This window comes from Lathyrus oleraceus, chromosome 3, assembly GCF_024323335.1.
Source record: "Lathyrus oleraceus cultivar Zhongwan6 chromosome 3, CAAS_Psat_ZW6_1.0, whole genome shotgun sequence".
NCBI lineage: Eukaryota > Viridiplantae > Streptophyta > Magnoliopsida > Fabales > Fabaceae > Lathyrus > Lathyrus oleraceus.
The window spans coordinates 112718230-112736075 of record NC_066581.1 but is presented as its reverse complement, the minus strand read 5'-3'; the positions used below and the strand labels follow the sequence as shown (position 1 = coordinate 112736075).

At 34.9% G+C, this 17846-nt stretch overlaps 1 protein-coding gene across 1 annotated transcript; it reads right to left on the bottom strand.

Annotated features, from left to right (window-relative positions):
• Nucleotides 1–13226: 13226 nt before the first annotated feature.
• Nucleotides 13227–15862, bottom strand: LOC127129959 (cycloartenol synthase). The gene is made up of 12 exons (XM_051059055.1): nt 15626–15862; nt 15443–15527; nt 15266–15366; nt 14926–15162; nt 14714–14836; nt 14529–14627; nt 14316–14372; nt 14192–14238; nt 13970–14113; nt 13618–13879; nt 13459–13542; nt 13227–13374 (listed from the first exon to the last, which is right to left on the bottom strand). The coding sequence occupies exons 1-12, from the start codon at nt 15845–15847 to the stop codon at nt 13237–13239; spliced, it is 1599 nt and encodes a 532-aa protein (XP_050915012.1). The 5' UTR covers nt 15848–15862; the 3' UTR covers nt 13227–13236.
• Nucleotides 15863–17846: the final 1984 nt, after the last annotated feature.

Genomic DNA, 17846 nt, shown 5'->3' with positions numbered 1-17846 from the left:
CTCAAAACTTCACAATTCAAAGGTGTGCTTCAACTGGTTTTTTCTTCGAAACTCCTTATTCCTTGATCTATTGGCATTTATATTGTGTTGTCTGAAGTCCTCTCTGTAGAGGCATCATTGTTGTATGCTTAATTTTCAAAATCAAGCAAGTTCATGATGAACACCATCAAGCTTCCATCTCTGATTTCTCTCTTAATAGGAATCTAGAGTGGAAGTGAGTGGTATAGGAGTGATGTACATCACTTCCTCTTTCGATCGATGCCTAGATCGTCCATTTTGGTGAGCATTTGAGCCTCTGTGTTTTTTTGCCCTCGCCGGAGCTCACCGGAGAAGACGGTGGCGCTGGCCACCGTCTCTTTGCCAGATTGAATCTGGACCATTGGATGCGCTTCCCACGATCTAATCCTGGCCCTTGTTATGTTTGACTCCATTTAATGCATGGTACCCCGCGCTTGACTCATGTACATGGTAAGCGCGCGCATGTGGAGTGTTTGATCAGCCACGTCAATTAATGAGGCTTGATCAGACGCCTCTCATTTTTTCTGATTTTCCTAATTTCCATTTTATTTCTTTTATTTCATTTAACTTCAAAAAATCATAACTCTCTCATTTTAATTCCAAAAAATATGGGACCAATTGCATCATTTCTCTTTTTAATTCTAGTTTCTAAAAATGATTTTTAATATTTTTTATATCATCATTTGATATTTTTTGTGAATTTTCTTCTTTCTGGCTATTTTTAATTTATTTTAAATAGTTTTTGATATTCAAAAAATACAAAAATGTTTTCTCAACCTATTTGAATGATGATGGATCTATGAAAAATATTCTCATCAATTTGTTAATTGATTTGAGATTTATTTGAGATTTTAGTTCAATTAGGTTATTTTTATTCATTTTTAATTGATTAAAAATAGTTTCTGACTTTTAAAAATGCTGAAATTTTTTGTCAAACTTTGTTTGAGCTTGTTGAACTTGGGATAAATCACTTGGACCTTTCAAGGTTGATTTGAGGTGATTTTGAAGTTTGACCCTCCTTTAATATTTTAATTCAAGTTTATTTTGAATATTAAAAATGCCAAAAATATTTTGATCATGTCTTGACTTCCAATCTTCATCTCATTTCTGTTTTTGATTGTTTGACCATGATCCTCAATGTCATTGGTCAACACTTGTTGATTGGTACATTCTATTTCACTTAATGTCCTTTATTCTTTTCATTTCCATTCCCATTATTCATCTTCTTCTTCTTCTTTCTTTTTGATCAATGAGTTAAAGGTTGATAAGTTAGCATTGATTAGGGAGGCTTAATCTTCCTTGATTCAAATCTAATTCATCTTGATCAATTGATCAAATGAATGGCTTTGCATTAAGGATAGTTACTTCTTGAATCATGCAAATGACTTAAACCAATACAAGATCAATTCTCTTCTTCTTTTTGGCATGGCAAGTTGTTGGAACTTGGTTCACTAATCAAGACTTCTAACTTGTGTTTTTGCCTACATTATTATTGACCGGCCTCAGATAGTTGTGACTTCTACATAAGTCCAATTACGATTGCTTAACATAGCGCTAAATTTGCCTTATGGCACACTAACTACTAACACTAATCATTAACCATTAACATTTACTTTTTGCACTTTACATTAGGCAATTTACTATTCTTGTACATATTATTCATTTGCTTTTCCTTTTGCTCATTTGAGCACATGTTTATGTTAATGCAATTTGCCTTTTGCTCACTTGAGCACATAATTGTGTATATATCATTTGTGCTTGTGTTTTGTCTGATTATTGTTAACCACAATGCAAAGAAATGGACAAATGGACTTAGACTTTAGGACTTTCCCTATGCAAAATTTGGAGTCAAAGAGCAACTAGGCATTGGGCCTTTAGAATGCTTAATGTTGAAAGATGACCTTGAAAGGACCAACTTCTAAACTCTTCTTGTCCATTCCTTGTTTGTTTTGCTTGAATCTTTTGATGTGTGTGTTTTTGTGCTAGGGATTCCAACTTGATCGAAAATTGAGGAACCAATACCATGAGCTTCTAAGAGAGAGGGACCTAAGATACATTGAGGAGCTTTCCAAGAGTTCATTTGATTGTTGATTGCTTGAGTTTATGCTTATGTGATTGCTTATTCCAAAGGATGGGAGCTACTTGGATCATCAATATGATCTCAAGAGAGGAACTCCATTTGTGGTTTTATTTCTTATTCCTTACCTCTTGTATGTTTAGGACCTTAGTCATTCTTCTTCTTCTCTCCACTCTACCCCAAGCCAAAACTTTTGTGCAAACATTTAACTTTTGCTTTCAAACATTAGAAACCTAAGCCTTATGCTTTTGATATTCAAACTTTCTTTTCATAACACTTATTTTGAATTGAACCTTTAAATCAACTTTGACCATATTTTTGTGAATACTTTTCATTGGTAAATATAACCCATTCAAATGTCTTTTTGTGGTTTTAATGGCCACTCTCTTAATCAAAACTTTTTCATAACCTTTAGCTATTAGGTTTGAGTTATCCTTGAGGTAGATGTAATGCTCACCTATATCCTTAGTGATGGACAATGAGTCTTCCATGCTTATTATAGGGTTAACCCCTCACTAGCATGTTGAAGCTATCATCATATGGTGGATTTGTGGTTTTAGGTTGAGTTCTCTCCCTTGGATAACAAAAGACCTTAAGACTTTTGGACCAATCAATTCACCAATTCATTTTGAGATTTCTACCCCGAACTACGAGGTTTTGATCCTAATCTTTTTTAAGATGGTACGTAGGCAATGGGTTTATCCATCCAAACACAAAATGTAAATAACTTGTATATTCTCTTCTCATCTCTTCAATCATGTTTGCACAAACAAATTTTCACAAAAATACCAACCTTACAACAAGTATGAAAAGGGATCCCTAGGAGTACCTAGGATGTTTTGGGTGCTTAAAACCTTTCCATTGCATAACCAACCCCCTTACCCCGATCTCTGACTTTTTTACTAGTTTTTGATTTGATAAAACTTTTAGGTTTTTGTTCGCTTTCTAACCATTCCTTTGGATAAATAGAAGTGCGGTGGCGACTCGACTTGTCTGGTTTACCTTGGATTTAGTCAATATCTCTAATGGTAACGAATACCCCGCTACACTATGTATACGTCATGAGAATCAATTCTTCCTCATTCTTCATGTATCATTGATTTTTTCTCCATACATATATCAAAGACTTTTACAACAACTTTGATTTGATATTTACATCATGAGAATCCATTCTTCCTCATTCTTCGTGTATTACCTACCTATTACAAAGTCATTGTAATATTACATGTATCTATCATGTATAAATAATTAACTTATTTTAAATAATCACATAAAATTTTGCAATATTTATTTATTTTTAAAAAAATATTATTAACTCTAATTATCAGATTTGTCTTAAACAATTTATATATATATATATATATATATATATATATATATATATATATATATATATATATTCATGAAATAGGGCTCCCAATACTATATGTAACACAAAAATACAATTATTTATTTAAATTATAAATAATATTATTAAGCTAGAGAAAATACGAAATAATTTAAAAATATGCGATCAATATGACTCATATAAGTAATTTTTGTTTATTTTTTATTGTAGAGTTCATCTATCTATATGATTTTATCTAGGTTTTACGATCACTAAACCATGTATCAATTCATATTTAAATAAAAGTATGAATATTTACAACATTATATTTTGATAATATTCTTACAATGATGAAATTTTCAAAATTTTAAAATATTGTGCTAAGCACATGATTGCACTTGCATGCACATGTATTAATATATATTTTAATGATAAACATAAACTAATAATATATATATATATATATATATATATATATATATATATATATATATATATATATATATATATATATATATATATATATATATATATATTGTAAGGTGTTGATATAATATCATGAAAAAATCTATAAAAGTGATAAAAGTTATAAATACTACATTATATTAGATTAAGCCAACTTATTCAAAATTATTTTAACTTTAATATTTTAATTTACAAATTTAATATTTATTGATGTTGGAAATCCACCAAAATCTGTGGAGAATTTCAAATCAATCTTGATGAACAAGATTGTTATCACCCACACAATAACAATGAAAAGAGAAGAACAATGGAGAAAGAAAGAGTGTAAAGAACGATGAAGGAGAAGAGTAATAAAATTCTGCAGAGTTTCTCTTTGCCCACAAACTGTGGAAAACTTCTTATTCACTTTGCAATTGCAAAATACTATGAATACAATGTTATAATACTCTATTCACTTAATTACAAAAATAAGGGTTACTCCCTCTATTTATAGATTTAGGTTAACTTGGACCTCAAGCTAAAACCCAAAACTATAAAATCCCAAAATAGATAACACTATTAAAATAGGCCTAAGTTGAAATCCTATGTAAAGCAACATGCTTCGACACTTCGACACTAACACAACTCAACACACTAGGTGGTTCGACACTTTCTTGTTCTATCGAGCAACCTGCTTTGACACAAGGAATTATAATTCAACACACCATCTAATTCATTATGTCTAAACTATCTACATTTATCATATCTCTTAGTCTTCTGAACACTTCGACCTACAACCCCTTCGTCATGATTTCTGCAATCTGATTCTCAGTTCTGCATACCTTCTTTGGTGCATCATCAAACTTCTACCACTCTTGTAGAATTTGATGCCAAGGAAATATGAAATGTCACCCAGATCTGACATTGCGAATTCCTTGTTGAGATCACCTTTGAAGTCTTCGATCTCCTTCTTGCAGCTACCTATTATCAACAGGTCATCGACATAGAGACATAGTATAAGCAATTCACTCTTGGTTCTTCTCACATATACTCCATGTTCAGATTTTCACTTCACAAATTCCTTCTCCCTTAGAAAGCCATCTATCTTCTTGTTCCAAGCTCTTGGAGCTTGTTTAAGCCCGTACAGGGCTTTATGCAGCCTGTACACCTTTCTTTCTTCGCCATGTTTCACAAACCCAGCTGGTTGTGCAACATAAACTTCTTCTTCTAAGGGACCATTAAGGAATTCACATTTTACATCCATCTGACACATCTTCCAATTGTTCATGTTTGCTAGACCAACAACCAACCTCATCAAAGTCGATTCCTTCTTTCTGAAGAAATCCTTGCGCTACAAGTATCGCTTTGTGTCGAGTCACTTCTCCTTTGGGACTCAACTTCACCTTGTATACCCACTTCACATCGATTTCCTTATTGTCTTGGGGTAATTCGACAAGTGACCAATGGTTGTTAACTTCAATTGACTTCAACTCTTAGTCTATTACTTTCATCCACTTCGAATCTTTTAATGCCTTAGCTGCATTGACTGGTTCGACATCTGCGTAGAAAGCATAATGTACCAGCTCACCTTCCTCATCGACCATATCATCTGATGTAATCACACATTCTTGCAACCTTGCAGGCATGTGTCTTGTTCTTTGAGGTCCGCTTGGGCCTGCTTCACCTCTGACTTCTTCCTGTCGAACTTGTCTTTCAACTTCACTAGCTGGTTCATCACAAAAGATTCTTACTGAATCTTTCTTGACATTCTTAGTCCAATCCCACTCATTAAGCTCATCTATGATCACGTCCCTGATGATCACGACTTGATTATTCACTTGGTCGAACAACTTGTATCCTCCAATCGAATGATATCCTATCAGGATCATCTGATTCGACTTGTCATCAAGTTTTCTTCTCAACTGATCTGGCACATGTCTATGTGATATAAATCCAAACACCTTCAGATGACTCAATCTAGGCTTGATACCAGACCAACATTCTTCTAGCATGATTCTTTCTAGCTTCTTTGTTGGACATCTTTTCAGGATATGTGTCGTAGTCGACACAACTTCTCCCCATAATTCTTTGGGTAGATGCTTGTCTTTCAACATCTTCTAACCATATTTATAATGGTTCTATTCTTCCTTTCTGCGACTCCATTTTGTTGTGGAGTGTAGGGTAGCACCACCTCATGCACAATCCCTTCTTTTACACATAATGCATCGAAGTCTTTCGACACATATTCTCCACCACCATCAGTCATCAAGATCTTGATCTTTCAACCACTCTAGCTTTCGACCATAGATTTTAACTTGGCAAATACCTCGATCACTTCACTTTTCTTCTTGATCAGGTAAGATCACAGTTTTCGACTGAAGTTATCTATGAATGTAACAAAGTATTTGTTACCTCCAATCAATTCCACCTGGAGAGGACCACATACATCAGAGTATATGACTTCAAGAATTTCCTTTGACCTGCTTCCTGCATCCTTACTGAAGTTGTTCTTATGTTGCTTCGCCTGCACGCATTCTTCACACACTTCATTTGGAATGTCGATTTCTGGTAATCCTGAAACCATATTTCTTCTCTTCAAATCTCTGATATCTTTGAAATTGAGATGGTCAAGTCTATAATTCCATATCCCTTCATCTCTGCTGGTTGCTGTTGTAAGGCAATTATGCTCCATCACATTTAGCTTAATCTTGAAGGTTCTGTTCTGAGACATTAGAGCTTTCAAGATCAACCTTCCATTTGAGTCGAGAACTCTTATCATCTTGTCTTTGATCGACACCTTGTAGTTATTTTTGACTAATTGCCATATGCTGAGCAAATTACTCTTCATTCCTGGTATGTACAACACATTTGAAATTACTGACCTCTTGCTATCTTTCCTCATAATCAGAACATCACCAACACCTTCAGCTACTAGAGTGTTGTCATTTGAAAATTTCACCATGTTCTTTATTGAGGGCTTTATGTTGACAAGCCAAACTTTTCTTCCAGACATGTGTGATGAGCACCCTGAGTCCAAGTACCACTGGTCCTTGAATCTCTCTTCATCTCTTGTTGTAACCATCAGCAACGTCACTTCTTCTTCATGTTTCGCTAGCTTTGCATACGTTTCTTGATTCTTCTGCTTTTCTAGAAAATCTCTAGAATAGTGACCATACCTTTGATAATTGTAACACTGAATATGACTCCTTTCTGTCTTTTGACCACCACTTCTTCCTCTACCTGCACAACCACCTCTTTGGTTTCCTTGGTTCCAGGGTTTTCTCTGATTCGATCAGTTTCATTCTTGATGATTTCGACCAGTCGAATTGTTGTAACCTCCTCTGCGTTTGTTGCCATTCCAAATTCCTTTACCTTTTTTGTTGCTGATTGAGCCTGCAAATCCATATCTTCCTTCGACTTTCCTACAACTCTGTCAGCCATTATTTATTCATGAGATTCAAGCGTCCCTTGAAGCTCTTCCTTTGTCAATTTTGACAAATCTTTAGACTCTTCTATGGCTACTACCACGTGGTCTAACTTTGGAGACAACGACTGTAAGACCCCAATTTTGACCCTAAGATCCCTCATGATATCTCATCACATGCATTGGCATTGGGATCACACTTTGGCATCCTCCTTACCCCTCATTCATTGGGTTTGCATTGGGAGAGATCACCAAGCACATTTTGATTGTATCATACTTTGTGTTTCATTAGTTACTAATCAAAATACCAAAAAATATGTCAGTGTATAGTTTGTTGCTTTTGTAGGTAGTGTTTGTGCTCACCTATGCTCCATCAAGTTCATATATAGGGTTTGAGACCCTTAATGCAAGGAGATCAATCAAGAAATGGTTCACATCGGTTCTAGACATCATATATGGATCTATATGGTCTTCACATATCATTTTGATCAAGAATTCATCAAGTGTTTGAAGCTTGTTTGCCTTGGAAGCCCTAATTCATCTGGGTATCTTGTAAGACTTCCTCAGCAAGCTTCTTTATCATTTAATCAAATATTGCCAGGTATACTTTATATTACATCATCTTATGCATATATTATCCTCCATGAGTCCCAAAAATCAAGAGAATTTCAAGCTAGCAAGGTGGTTCGTGGTGGTTGACCAAAGAAAGTCAACTGGTCAAAACAGAGGGTTCCCTATTCCCTATCTCCTACAATTTTTGTCATATGAAAATGATTCCAAGAGAAAATTTACTCACAATGACATTCCAAACAACTTTCATGTTGAAGTTAATAGCTATTTTTACTTGTAAGGTCATTTTTTATGGTGAATGATTATAGGTCATTTTGTCTGAACCCTAGCTAGGAGGTCAACTTCCCAAGACCATAACTTGCTCAATTTTTATGCGATTAAATCCATTCAAATTCCATGATCAAACTAAATATGCATACTTCAGATTTTATGTTTTAAGTCATTTCAAATTCAACTTTCAAATGCATGTTCCAAGAGGAAACATTATAGGTCACTTTGGACCACTACCATTGAACAAGTGATTTTCCTCAACTTCTAAAATGCATAACTCCTTCATGCCAAATCCAAATAAGGTCAATTTTTTGACAAAATTTAATAGGTTTGAAATATCTACAACTTTGATGAAGGGACGTTTTCCATTTGAAGCCCATAGCAAAAGTTATTCAAGGTGGAAGAAGTGAACATTTGACCTGGTACTTAGAAAATTTTTAAACATGTTTGATTTTCCAAGCTTTGCCAGACAAATCCAAACCCTCCATTCCATAGAATTTCTGAAGATTTCTTTTGAAATCGAGCTTGAACTTCATCTCCTATTTGGAAGTTCAAACTCCAGAAATTCACTTCCCTTTTCATCTCAATTGGCTTCTGCAAGCAAGAGGAAGAGGAAGCAAGCAAACCCATATCAAGATCAAGTAAATTTAAAGCAACTCGTAGGTGATTTTTCAGAAACTTCATCTCTTCGATTCTCTCTCAATTCTTCACCATTATTTATGATTTTTGGTTGTCTGAAGTCCTACCAATGTAGGCAATAAGATTGAGTTGCTTTGAGGTCAAATCGAAGCAACCCAGTTCATGATCCTCAAAATTCAAATCCCTATATCTTTCTATATACTTGGAATTGGAGAAAATTGAGGCCAGATTCGAGCTCCTTAGCATTTTTTCTTTGAATCATGTCCTTGTTTTTTATTTTAGTGATGGTTGATGGTGGACCAGTCCGGTGAGGTCCACCAGAGAAGAATACCGGAACCCTAGCTCTGGTGGTGTTATATCACGCCTCTCAACCATCAGATCTGTTTAAATTGATTTAATCATGGCCTTTGGTTTTAAATACCAAGTTTGCAACGTGTTGACTATAGTGCATTATGGAACGCGCGTGCTTGGCCATCAGATCTGTCACCTCAATTAATGAGGAAGATCTGATGAGCCTTGTTTTTTTTTATTTTATGGTTTTTATGTTTAATCCATTTATTTTGATTAATTCATATTAATTTCATTTTTAATCCAAAAAATATGGGACTTTCATCAAAAATCTTTAAATATTTTCCTCTTTCATTTTCTGAATTAAAATTATTTTTTGGATTAACTTTGATATTTTTCATGAATTAACTGTTTTTGTGCATATTTTTAATTGTTTAAAAATACTTCTGACTTTTCAAAAATCATGAAATTTTTTGTCTAAGGTCCTTTGACCTTTTTTGACCTAGGATAAATCTCTTGGCCATTTATTTGGTGTTTTGACGAGATTTTAGGTTTTGACCAAATTAAATTGAATTCAAATGCATTTTTGATTTGATTTTTAATTGATTAATTGTGTAAAAATTATGTTGAGCTATTTTTATTGACTTGTGATGTTTGACTATTTGTTTGGCCTTGGTCAAGATTGATTTGACTTTTGTTGAGTTAAAATCATTGGATTTAGGGGATTGATGAAATGTACATTTCATCTCCCAAAATGAATGAATGATTTTAATTTGATGAAATTCCTCCTATGACCAATTTGTGTTTCTCTCATCTCCCCTCCCTCTTCAGCCTCAATCCCATTCTTTCCCATCCTTTTTATTGACCAATGAAATCTCAATATCCTAAGGCTAATTGGTTCATCAATAGCCTTGTGTCAGATGAACCAATACAAGTATGGATGAGATAGATCCCTCATTTGATCCTTTTTCTTTTAGTGTGTGGTAGGTTTTAGAAGTTTGGTTCATTATACCAAATCTCTAACATGCATTAGCACCTAAATTGTTATTGCCTAGTCTCAGATAGTTGTGACTTCTACATAAGTCCAATTACGATTGCTTAACATAGAGCTAAATTTGACCCTAAAGGCATAGCATTCTAGTAAGTAAGATTGTAAGTCTCCCACCTTTCATGGTATTGTGTGGAAACTTTACTTTTTTTCCTTCCTTTGGAAGATGTCTTGGTTCAATGATCCATGCTTGTGAATATATGGTTGAGTGTTCTCCAAAGAATGACTTAATCAATTGAAAAGCAAAACTCCATTAACATCTAATTAAATTTGACTAACACCAACTATTATTAACTTTGATTTTCTTTCAAGTCATTTAATTTATGCAATATAATTTCAAGTCATTTACCATTCATTGCCATTTTCATATCATTTAACTTGTTTATGTTTATGCCATTTTCACTTTGCTCATTTGATCCATATATTGTGATTGTATATATTTGTTTGTGTATTTTGTTTGTCTGTGTGGTCTTAGGACCTTAAGATACCTAATACACAACAAAAACCCTAAAAAATATTTGCGTGGACTGTTGGGTTTGATTTTAACTTTTGTACTTAGGATTAGGCAACATTCCATATGCAAAAGAACTTGGCCAATGCCAACATTTCTGAGACCAAGTATTGTGATTTGAGCTTTCATATGATGCAATTAGTGGGATCCACTTGAATTCATATGCTACATGGTCTTGATACAACTGTTATTTTGATCTTGTGTCTAATGCTTTATTCTGAGTTAATCGATGAGTATTTCATCTGATACATAAGAAGGCAAAATAAGACTGCTAGCTATGGTATTTGCTTGCTTGGATGTGGCCATCTTTATTTGATGCCTTGATCTTCATGATGTCTGATATTGCTAATTGCTTGTGGATATTTTCTTGATTCAAAGTCCAAAGGGAAAGTGAGTTTTGTATATGACATTCTTATCTGTTGGATTGCATCCCATTGGTCAGATCTTTTTCAACTCTTAACTTTTAATTTTATGCTTAGGATTAGTCTCTTCATCTTCTCCCACGTCTTAAATTTAAAAATTTCTCCCCCTTTTCAAAAACCTTCTTTGCCTGTGATTTCTAAACTTTGACCTCATTTCAAATTAGAAACTTTGGCCTTATGCCATTGCATGTTTCAACTCTTTTCTGGAATCACTACAACAAACAAGACCTTAGACAGCGCTTTTTTTAGCCTTAGACAGCGCTTTAAAGCGCTGTCTAAACCTCCGCTGCTAAAGGTTTAGACAGCGCTTTTTTAAATCTTAAAAGCGCTGTCTAAGCCCCCCCCCCCCCCCTTAGACAGCGCTTTGGCCAAAAGCGCTTTATAAGACCCTCTTATTTTAAATTTTTTAGGTATACCTTAGACAGCGCTTTTGAAAAGCGTTGTCTAAGCCCCACCCCCTTAGACAGCGCTTTGGCCAAAAGCGCTTTCTAAGACCCTCCTATTTTAATTTTTTTAGGTATACTTTAGACAGCGCTTTTCAAAAAGCGTTGTCTAAGCCCCCCCCTTAGACAGCGCTTTTGCCTAAAACGCTTTCTAATCCCCCCCTTAGACAGCACTTTTTACAAAAGCGCTGTCTAAGGTATACGAAAATTTTTGAAGCTTTTGTTTTAAACCACATTTTTTCCAGGTTTATAAACCAGAATTTCTACCTGTTTTCAACCAGATTTTGACAGACAATTATCACATTTTATATATGCCATTTTGGCCTTTTTTCTACCAATTTTTGGCTAACAAATATATATATATATACCAATTCAAACCAATTTTGCCTTAAATGTATCAAAATATATACAAATTTATGTACACATTTACAAGTCATAACATATACTACAAATGTACACATTAATTACACAAATTTATGAACAAACATTGAGCTTTATCATGAATTGACACCACTCCTCTTTGATTTCGTCCACTTGATCCTTTGTATAAAATGCACACTTGAATTCATCAAAGTACTACATAATAATATAACATATTTTGAATTAATTCCAACTATTTAATTATATGAGATATGTGTAAATATAAAAATAACTCATAAGTTAGAAATACATACATCGGTGGGAATCTTTAATCGGCCCAAAGCAAGAGTATCTCGCATAAACCTCAACATGAAATACCCGCAATCTATTTGATTACATTGTTGAGGACACTACATATGAAAAAAAAATATGGATTATAAATCCTAAGTTTTATCAAGTGTCATCACTAATATAATAAAAAATGTGGTAATTAAAAATATACCGCCACTTTAATCCATGTAATGGAGTTGGCGCCCCTCCTTGAGGTTTGGATATCTCGTTGGGATAGCTACGGTCTTCTTAGCACCAGAACTTTTTACCCGTGCGGAGGCGTTGCTAACCTCCTTTTTTTGTTGTGCGGAGGCATTGCTAACCTCATTTTCTTGAAGCTACATGTCATATAAATAGTTAGATCAAATTAAGAATGTAACAACTTCCATGAATATATGTCATATAATTGTATATTACCTCTTTTCTTGAAACCGTGGACTCGGTATGCCGTGGAATCGCATTATCTTTTGATTTGGATTTTGTGGGAGTCTATTTAACATAACCAAGGAAAATATGTAAGTAAAATTTTAAGCATAAATTTTAAACTTTGAATATACACATTAAAGTTAACATAAGTTTTAAGCATACCTCATATCCTACGCATATGAGGTTTGTCGGCCATGCAACAAACGAACCTACTGCTTCGTGCACCGTTGTTGCATCCGAATCATCGCTAGGATATGGTAATGCTGCATTCGGCTCAACTGCAATATCAACTGATACCTTCAAACATCCAGCAGGGTCCATAGCTTATGGTCCATTGTTTCTTTTGTTATAATTTGTTATATTTGTTATATTTTCACCTTGAACCACTTTGTCCCTGCTTGAAGCATGATAACCAATGTTGCTCTGGGTAAAGCTTACTAATTTGTATCACATCAATTAAATTGAAATTTACATTTCACAATAGTGTTTTATTCAACATAAACTTCGCAGCTCTTACTGTCCTTTTGTTTTGCTGGCACTTGTGTAGCTGAAAGGGTAGAGATTAGTTAAACATAAGAGACCATGCAAGTGAATAACAAGTAAAACAATATAGACATTTGTTTCTTTACCTTATTTCTATTATGCAGTTGCTCTCGACTTTTTGTCGAGACAAAGCAGTACCCGACTTCGATATTCACCAAGAGCCCATATAGGAAAAATGTTTCTGTATGCTGAGTAATTTATAGTACAATTCTTGTTGAAGTTTCCCATTATTTCCTGCACAAAACATGTATCTTATCAGCTATCTCTCATCAGTATGCACTACATGTCTACTGCATAGCAACAAATGTTCATTGTTACCTGTTGAGGAAACTCCCCGTTTTCCATTTGTGAATTGATCAAAACCTTGGCCGCACGATGCAACGGAGCGGGATCTCTTTCCGCCTATACCATAAAATATCGATAACGCTCTTAGTTGTAAACAAATCTCAGCATTTAGCTCAATTAGTTTCATGTTACCTGGCCTGCTTCAATTAGTGCCAACATAGCCCAAGCAGTGTTCACTACATGAGACTTATCTCCTTCCAGGTTTGTGTATACCTTGTATTGGCATGAAAGATAGCTCTCACCCCATCCACCAGAAATCTTGTGTTGTTTCGAAAGCAAAAACTCGCACGCCTTTCTAATGCTTTTGCTGTCTTTGTACCTCTTACCTGCACCTATAAGCCCACTTATTCCAAACCATGTCCCATATGTAAAGCATACTCCCCATGATCCATACCTATAATTTTGTTCATTAACTAAAATCATTTCGAAACCGTTTTTGTCGAGTAATTAAGTTCTTGGACTAGTAAAGCAAACCAAACCAAACCATGAGCCATCGGCTAGCTGTATGCTTTCAGTGAAGTCTGCAGCCTTGGCAATGCAGGTCTCTATTTCCACCTTCCTGTGCCGCGGATATCGTTGAGCGAATAAGGTGAGACTTTGAATCGCTGCTGATCTGCATTCTACATACCTATAACAGACTCATTTTTTACAAATTCAAACGACATAGAAAACATTACAAGAAAATGTGTCAATGTGAGGTACATACTGATAATCAATGGCGATATCTTCAAATGTTTCAGTTGGATTTAGTTTCTGTGACAGAAACGAATAAAGTGTCAAATCATTTAAGAATTGAATCTAAAGTAACTAGAGAAAGTAATCAACTGTACCTCCAGCCATGCATATGATCTTGTGAGCTCATAGGATGCAAATCCACCATTTCTATTCTGGAATATATTTAATGTGGAGGACCAAAATGATTAAGCCATGTGGTTGAACTGTTGAAGTTCTAATTAAATTTTAACAAAACCATTCTTTTTATTCCTGAAAGTATTTAAATTGTTTAGAGTTTTTAATTACTCCATCCTAATCCAAACATATACCTGCAGGGATAAAATAAAATTGACCGCATCGCAGAACTGTTCGGTTTCCATTGCATTCCCAACAGTCTCAAATGACAGGTTTGACAACAAAATGGCTGCCTGAAAATACCATAGAGAAAACATATGTGGTTCTCTCAAATTTAAATCAAAAGAGTTTAGGTGATTGAAATATAGGTTTGTGTGACCTTCAAGCCTTCTGCAGTACAATCTGATACAGACCAACCATTGTCTTGAGTTGAGAAAGGCCAACCACCTTTCGAAATGTGGCGATACCAGCTATTACTATCGCCGGACCTGTTCATTGTCACCTTCAAAAACAAAATACTTTATTTTCATATGTTTATCTTAGTTACTTTCTTAAGGTTAAGAACTTTTACTGAAAATACAACAATATTACCTGTGAGTGTGTTATAAAATTATTAGCTTTCTTAAGCATCGAACCGTATTCATCATCAAGTTTAGTAGCCAAAATAGCTTGAACAGATAAAGCAACATCCCAACATTGAGAACCATTATATCCCTGCATTTTCATTCCATCCTCAGCCAGCCATAGATAATCTTTGATTCTTGAAATGTGATACTTAAATGCCTCAGAATTGGGATTCTCCAACCAACAACAAATCATGTTTAGTACCTGTATATGTTTTTACAAGTATTCTTGTTTGTTAGTATTTTTCATATTTATCATTACATTGGTAATTAATGATATATAATTAACTATACCTTATTAACAGGACCAAGACAGATAAAACAATGGCACTGAAAGGTCCAACAAATCGTCTACCGTATAAATACGACATCGGTAGATATACAACTCGAGTGTGACACCACATTTTTCCTGCTAGAGTAATAGCATATAGTTAAATAGTATAGATATAGTACATATATGATATAATGAATGACAAGATTCTTGCCTGGATGGAAAGGAACAAAGTAGGGAAGAAGCCATATTTCTGGAGGGATTGGTTTCACTCCGCTCCATTCGTATACGCCAAGTACCTATAGATATAACAATAATGCCTGACTATTTTGATTCATTGTAATTCATAAGGTGGATGCAGGTAGCATTTGATTAATGAATAATGATAGAGCATTACTGAAAGCCATATTTTTCCCCATGAAGGAATAGAAGTGGCACCGCCACGATTAAGAATCCATTTTCTTGCTATTTCGATGGATCCATCTCCACCGTCGATATCTTCTCCGAGTAATCTCAATGCTACATAGCTCATAGCTGTGCCAAACATTGTGCTGGGACCTTCTATATGCAGTCCCCACCCTCCATCTTTGTTCTGGTGATTAAAGAGATAGCGTCGCATTTCAGTTTGATGTTCTGACGTTAGCACTGCATTTAAGGCCCCAGTCACCCATAATCCTATCACCTATATCACATAATTAATCAAATAATTCAGATTATAATGCTCCAAAAGAGATATTTATTGAGAGAATGGTGAATTCTCATTGAAGAAGAAACGAATACAAGCTTCACTTATATACAAACTATGTTACTTGCAGCATAAGTTACGATGGACCAACTACAGTATAGCATTCCTTAGCCTACAAGTAACAGATTTAACTACTTCTACAACTAACTAACATATTTCATTTCAAAAATAGAGAGAAATGGTATAATTATTATTACATACCAAAGAAGGCAAAAGAAACAATGGACCACCATAGTCACCTGGCCATATCAACTGCAATATCATCTGCAACAGGTTCATTCCCTCACACTATGGACCATAAGCTATGGGAAAGCAGCCCATCAAAACAATATCATTCCATCATCAAAGTTGCAACAAGCAAGGTCAATGCACCATGAGATGAGTCAAAGAATAAAGCTACAACAAACAATTCCATCTTTCAACACAAAAACATGAGCCAACCTGCATCAGTTCACAGCAAAATCAATGCAACAATATCAATCCCTAACATTCCACATTAGCAATGTTCAAAGCACAATTCACAAAAACACAAAAAACCATAAATTCACCTATTTACTTTTTCACCGCAGTAAATCCACATCAGTCAAAAACAAGACAAGAAAAACATTCAAAGTACAAGGGCAATTGCTTTTCAGAAGCCAACACACATTGGAGAAAACATTGTTTGGCAACAACAATTTCATTACCCTCTTTTATCCCCTTTGCTTTGCCTTATCAGAAATCAAATCAAACCCTAATATTTTCACTATAAAAAGAAGCACACTCAGAGCAAGAAGGAGGTGGAGCAACCCTAAACAGTTAAGGCAAGCCACCATTACCCTTAAACCCCAAAAATAATTCAAGTTATCAGCATCAGAAATTCTAACCCAAACCTCTCTCAAACCTCTCAACACTCACTCACTTTCTCTCAGAAACCGAAGAAGAAGAAGAAACAAAATACATAAAGAAAAGATACAAAGTGAATTGACCTAACCTTTGTTATCGTCGTGGTGCTCCGGTCTTCTTATCCGGCGAAGCAATACCTCAAACCCCTCCATTTCCTCAGACAAAGTTACCACGAGGTAGAGTTTTGCATGGGGATTCAAACCCCCCTTGTTTGAGACTCTGATTTGCACCCATCATCATTTAATTTTTGTTTTCCAATCTAGTGTTCTTGAGTTCCTCTCTTCGATTCAGCCCGGTGCTTATGAATTATGTTGTTTGGTTTGGGTATTCGTTTTTAGCAAGGTGAGACGAAGAGTTTGGTGTAAGGTTTAGGTTGTCTTTGAGCTCTACCGCTGGCGGCGATGAGCTCTGGCGCGGCGGAGCGGGAGAGGGCTACTTTAGAGCGTGTTTTAAAAAATTTGAGGGAGGGAAGAGATTTCAGACCATCCACTCTTTAGTTTTTTTAATTGAAAGACTTTAAACAGCGCTTTCTCAAAAGCGCTGACTAAGGTCTATATTTAAAAGCGCTTTCTAAAAGCGCTGTCTAAGGGGGGGTCTTAGACAACGCTTTCTAAAAGCGTTGTCTAAGACCCCCCCTTAGACAGCGCTTTCATTATTTTTTTAGAACATTTTCCGTGTTTTATTTTTATTTTAACCTTAGACAGCGCTTTCTTTTAAAAGCGCTGTCTAAGATGCGCTGTTAAAAAACCTTTTTGGCGTAGTGAATCAAACTTCTAAATGAACTTAACAATATTGACTTAAAATTTCAAAAGACAAAAATAACTAACACTCATTCAAACTTTTGGGCCCTTTGTGCCTCTTTTTAACTTAAATTTTGATTAAAAGTAATCCACTCATTTTGAAATTTTTACCACGAACTACGAGGTTTTGATCCCTCATTTTTATGTTGGTACGTAGGCACAAGTCCGAAGGTCTTGTCAAACACAAA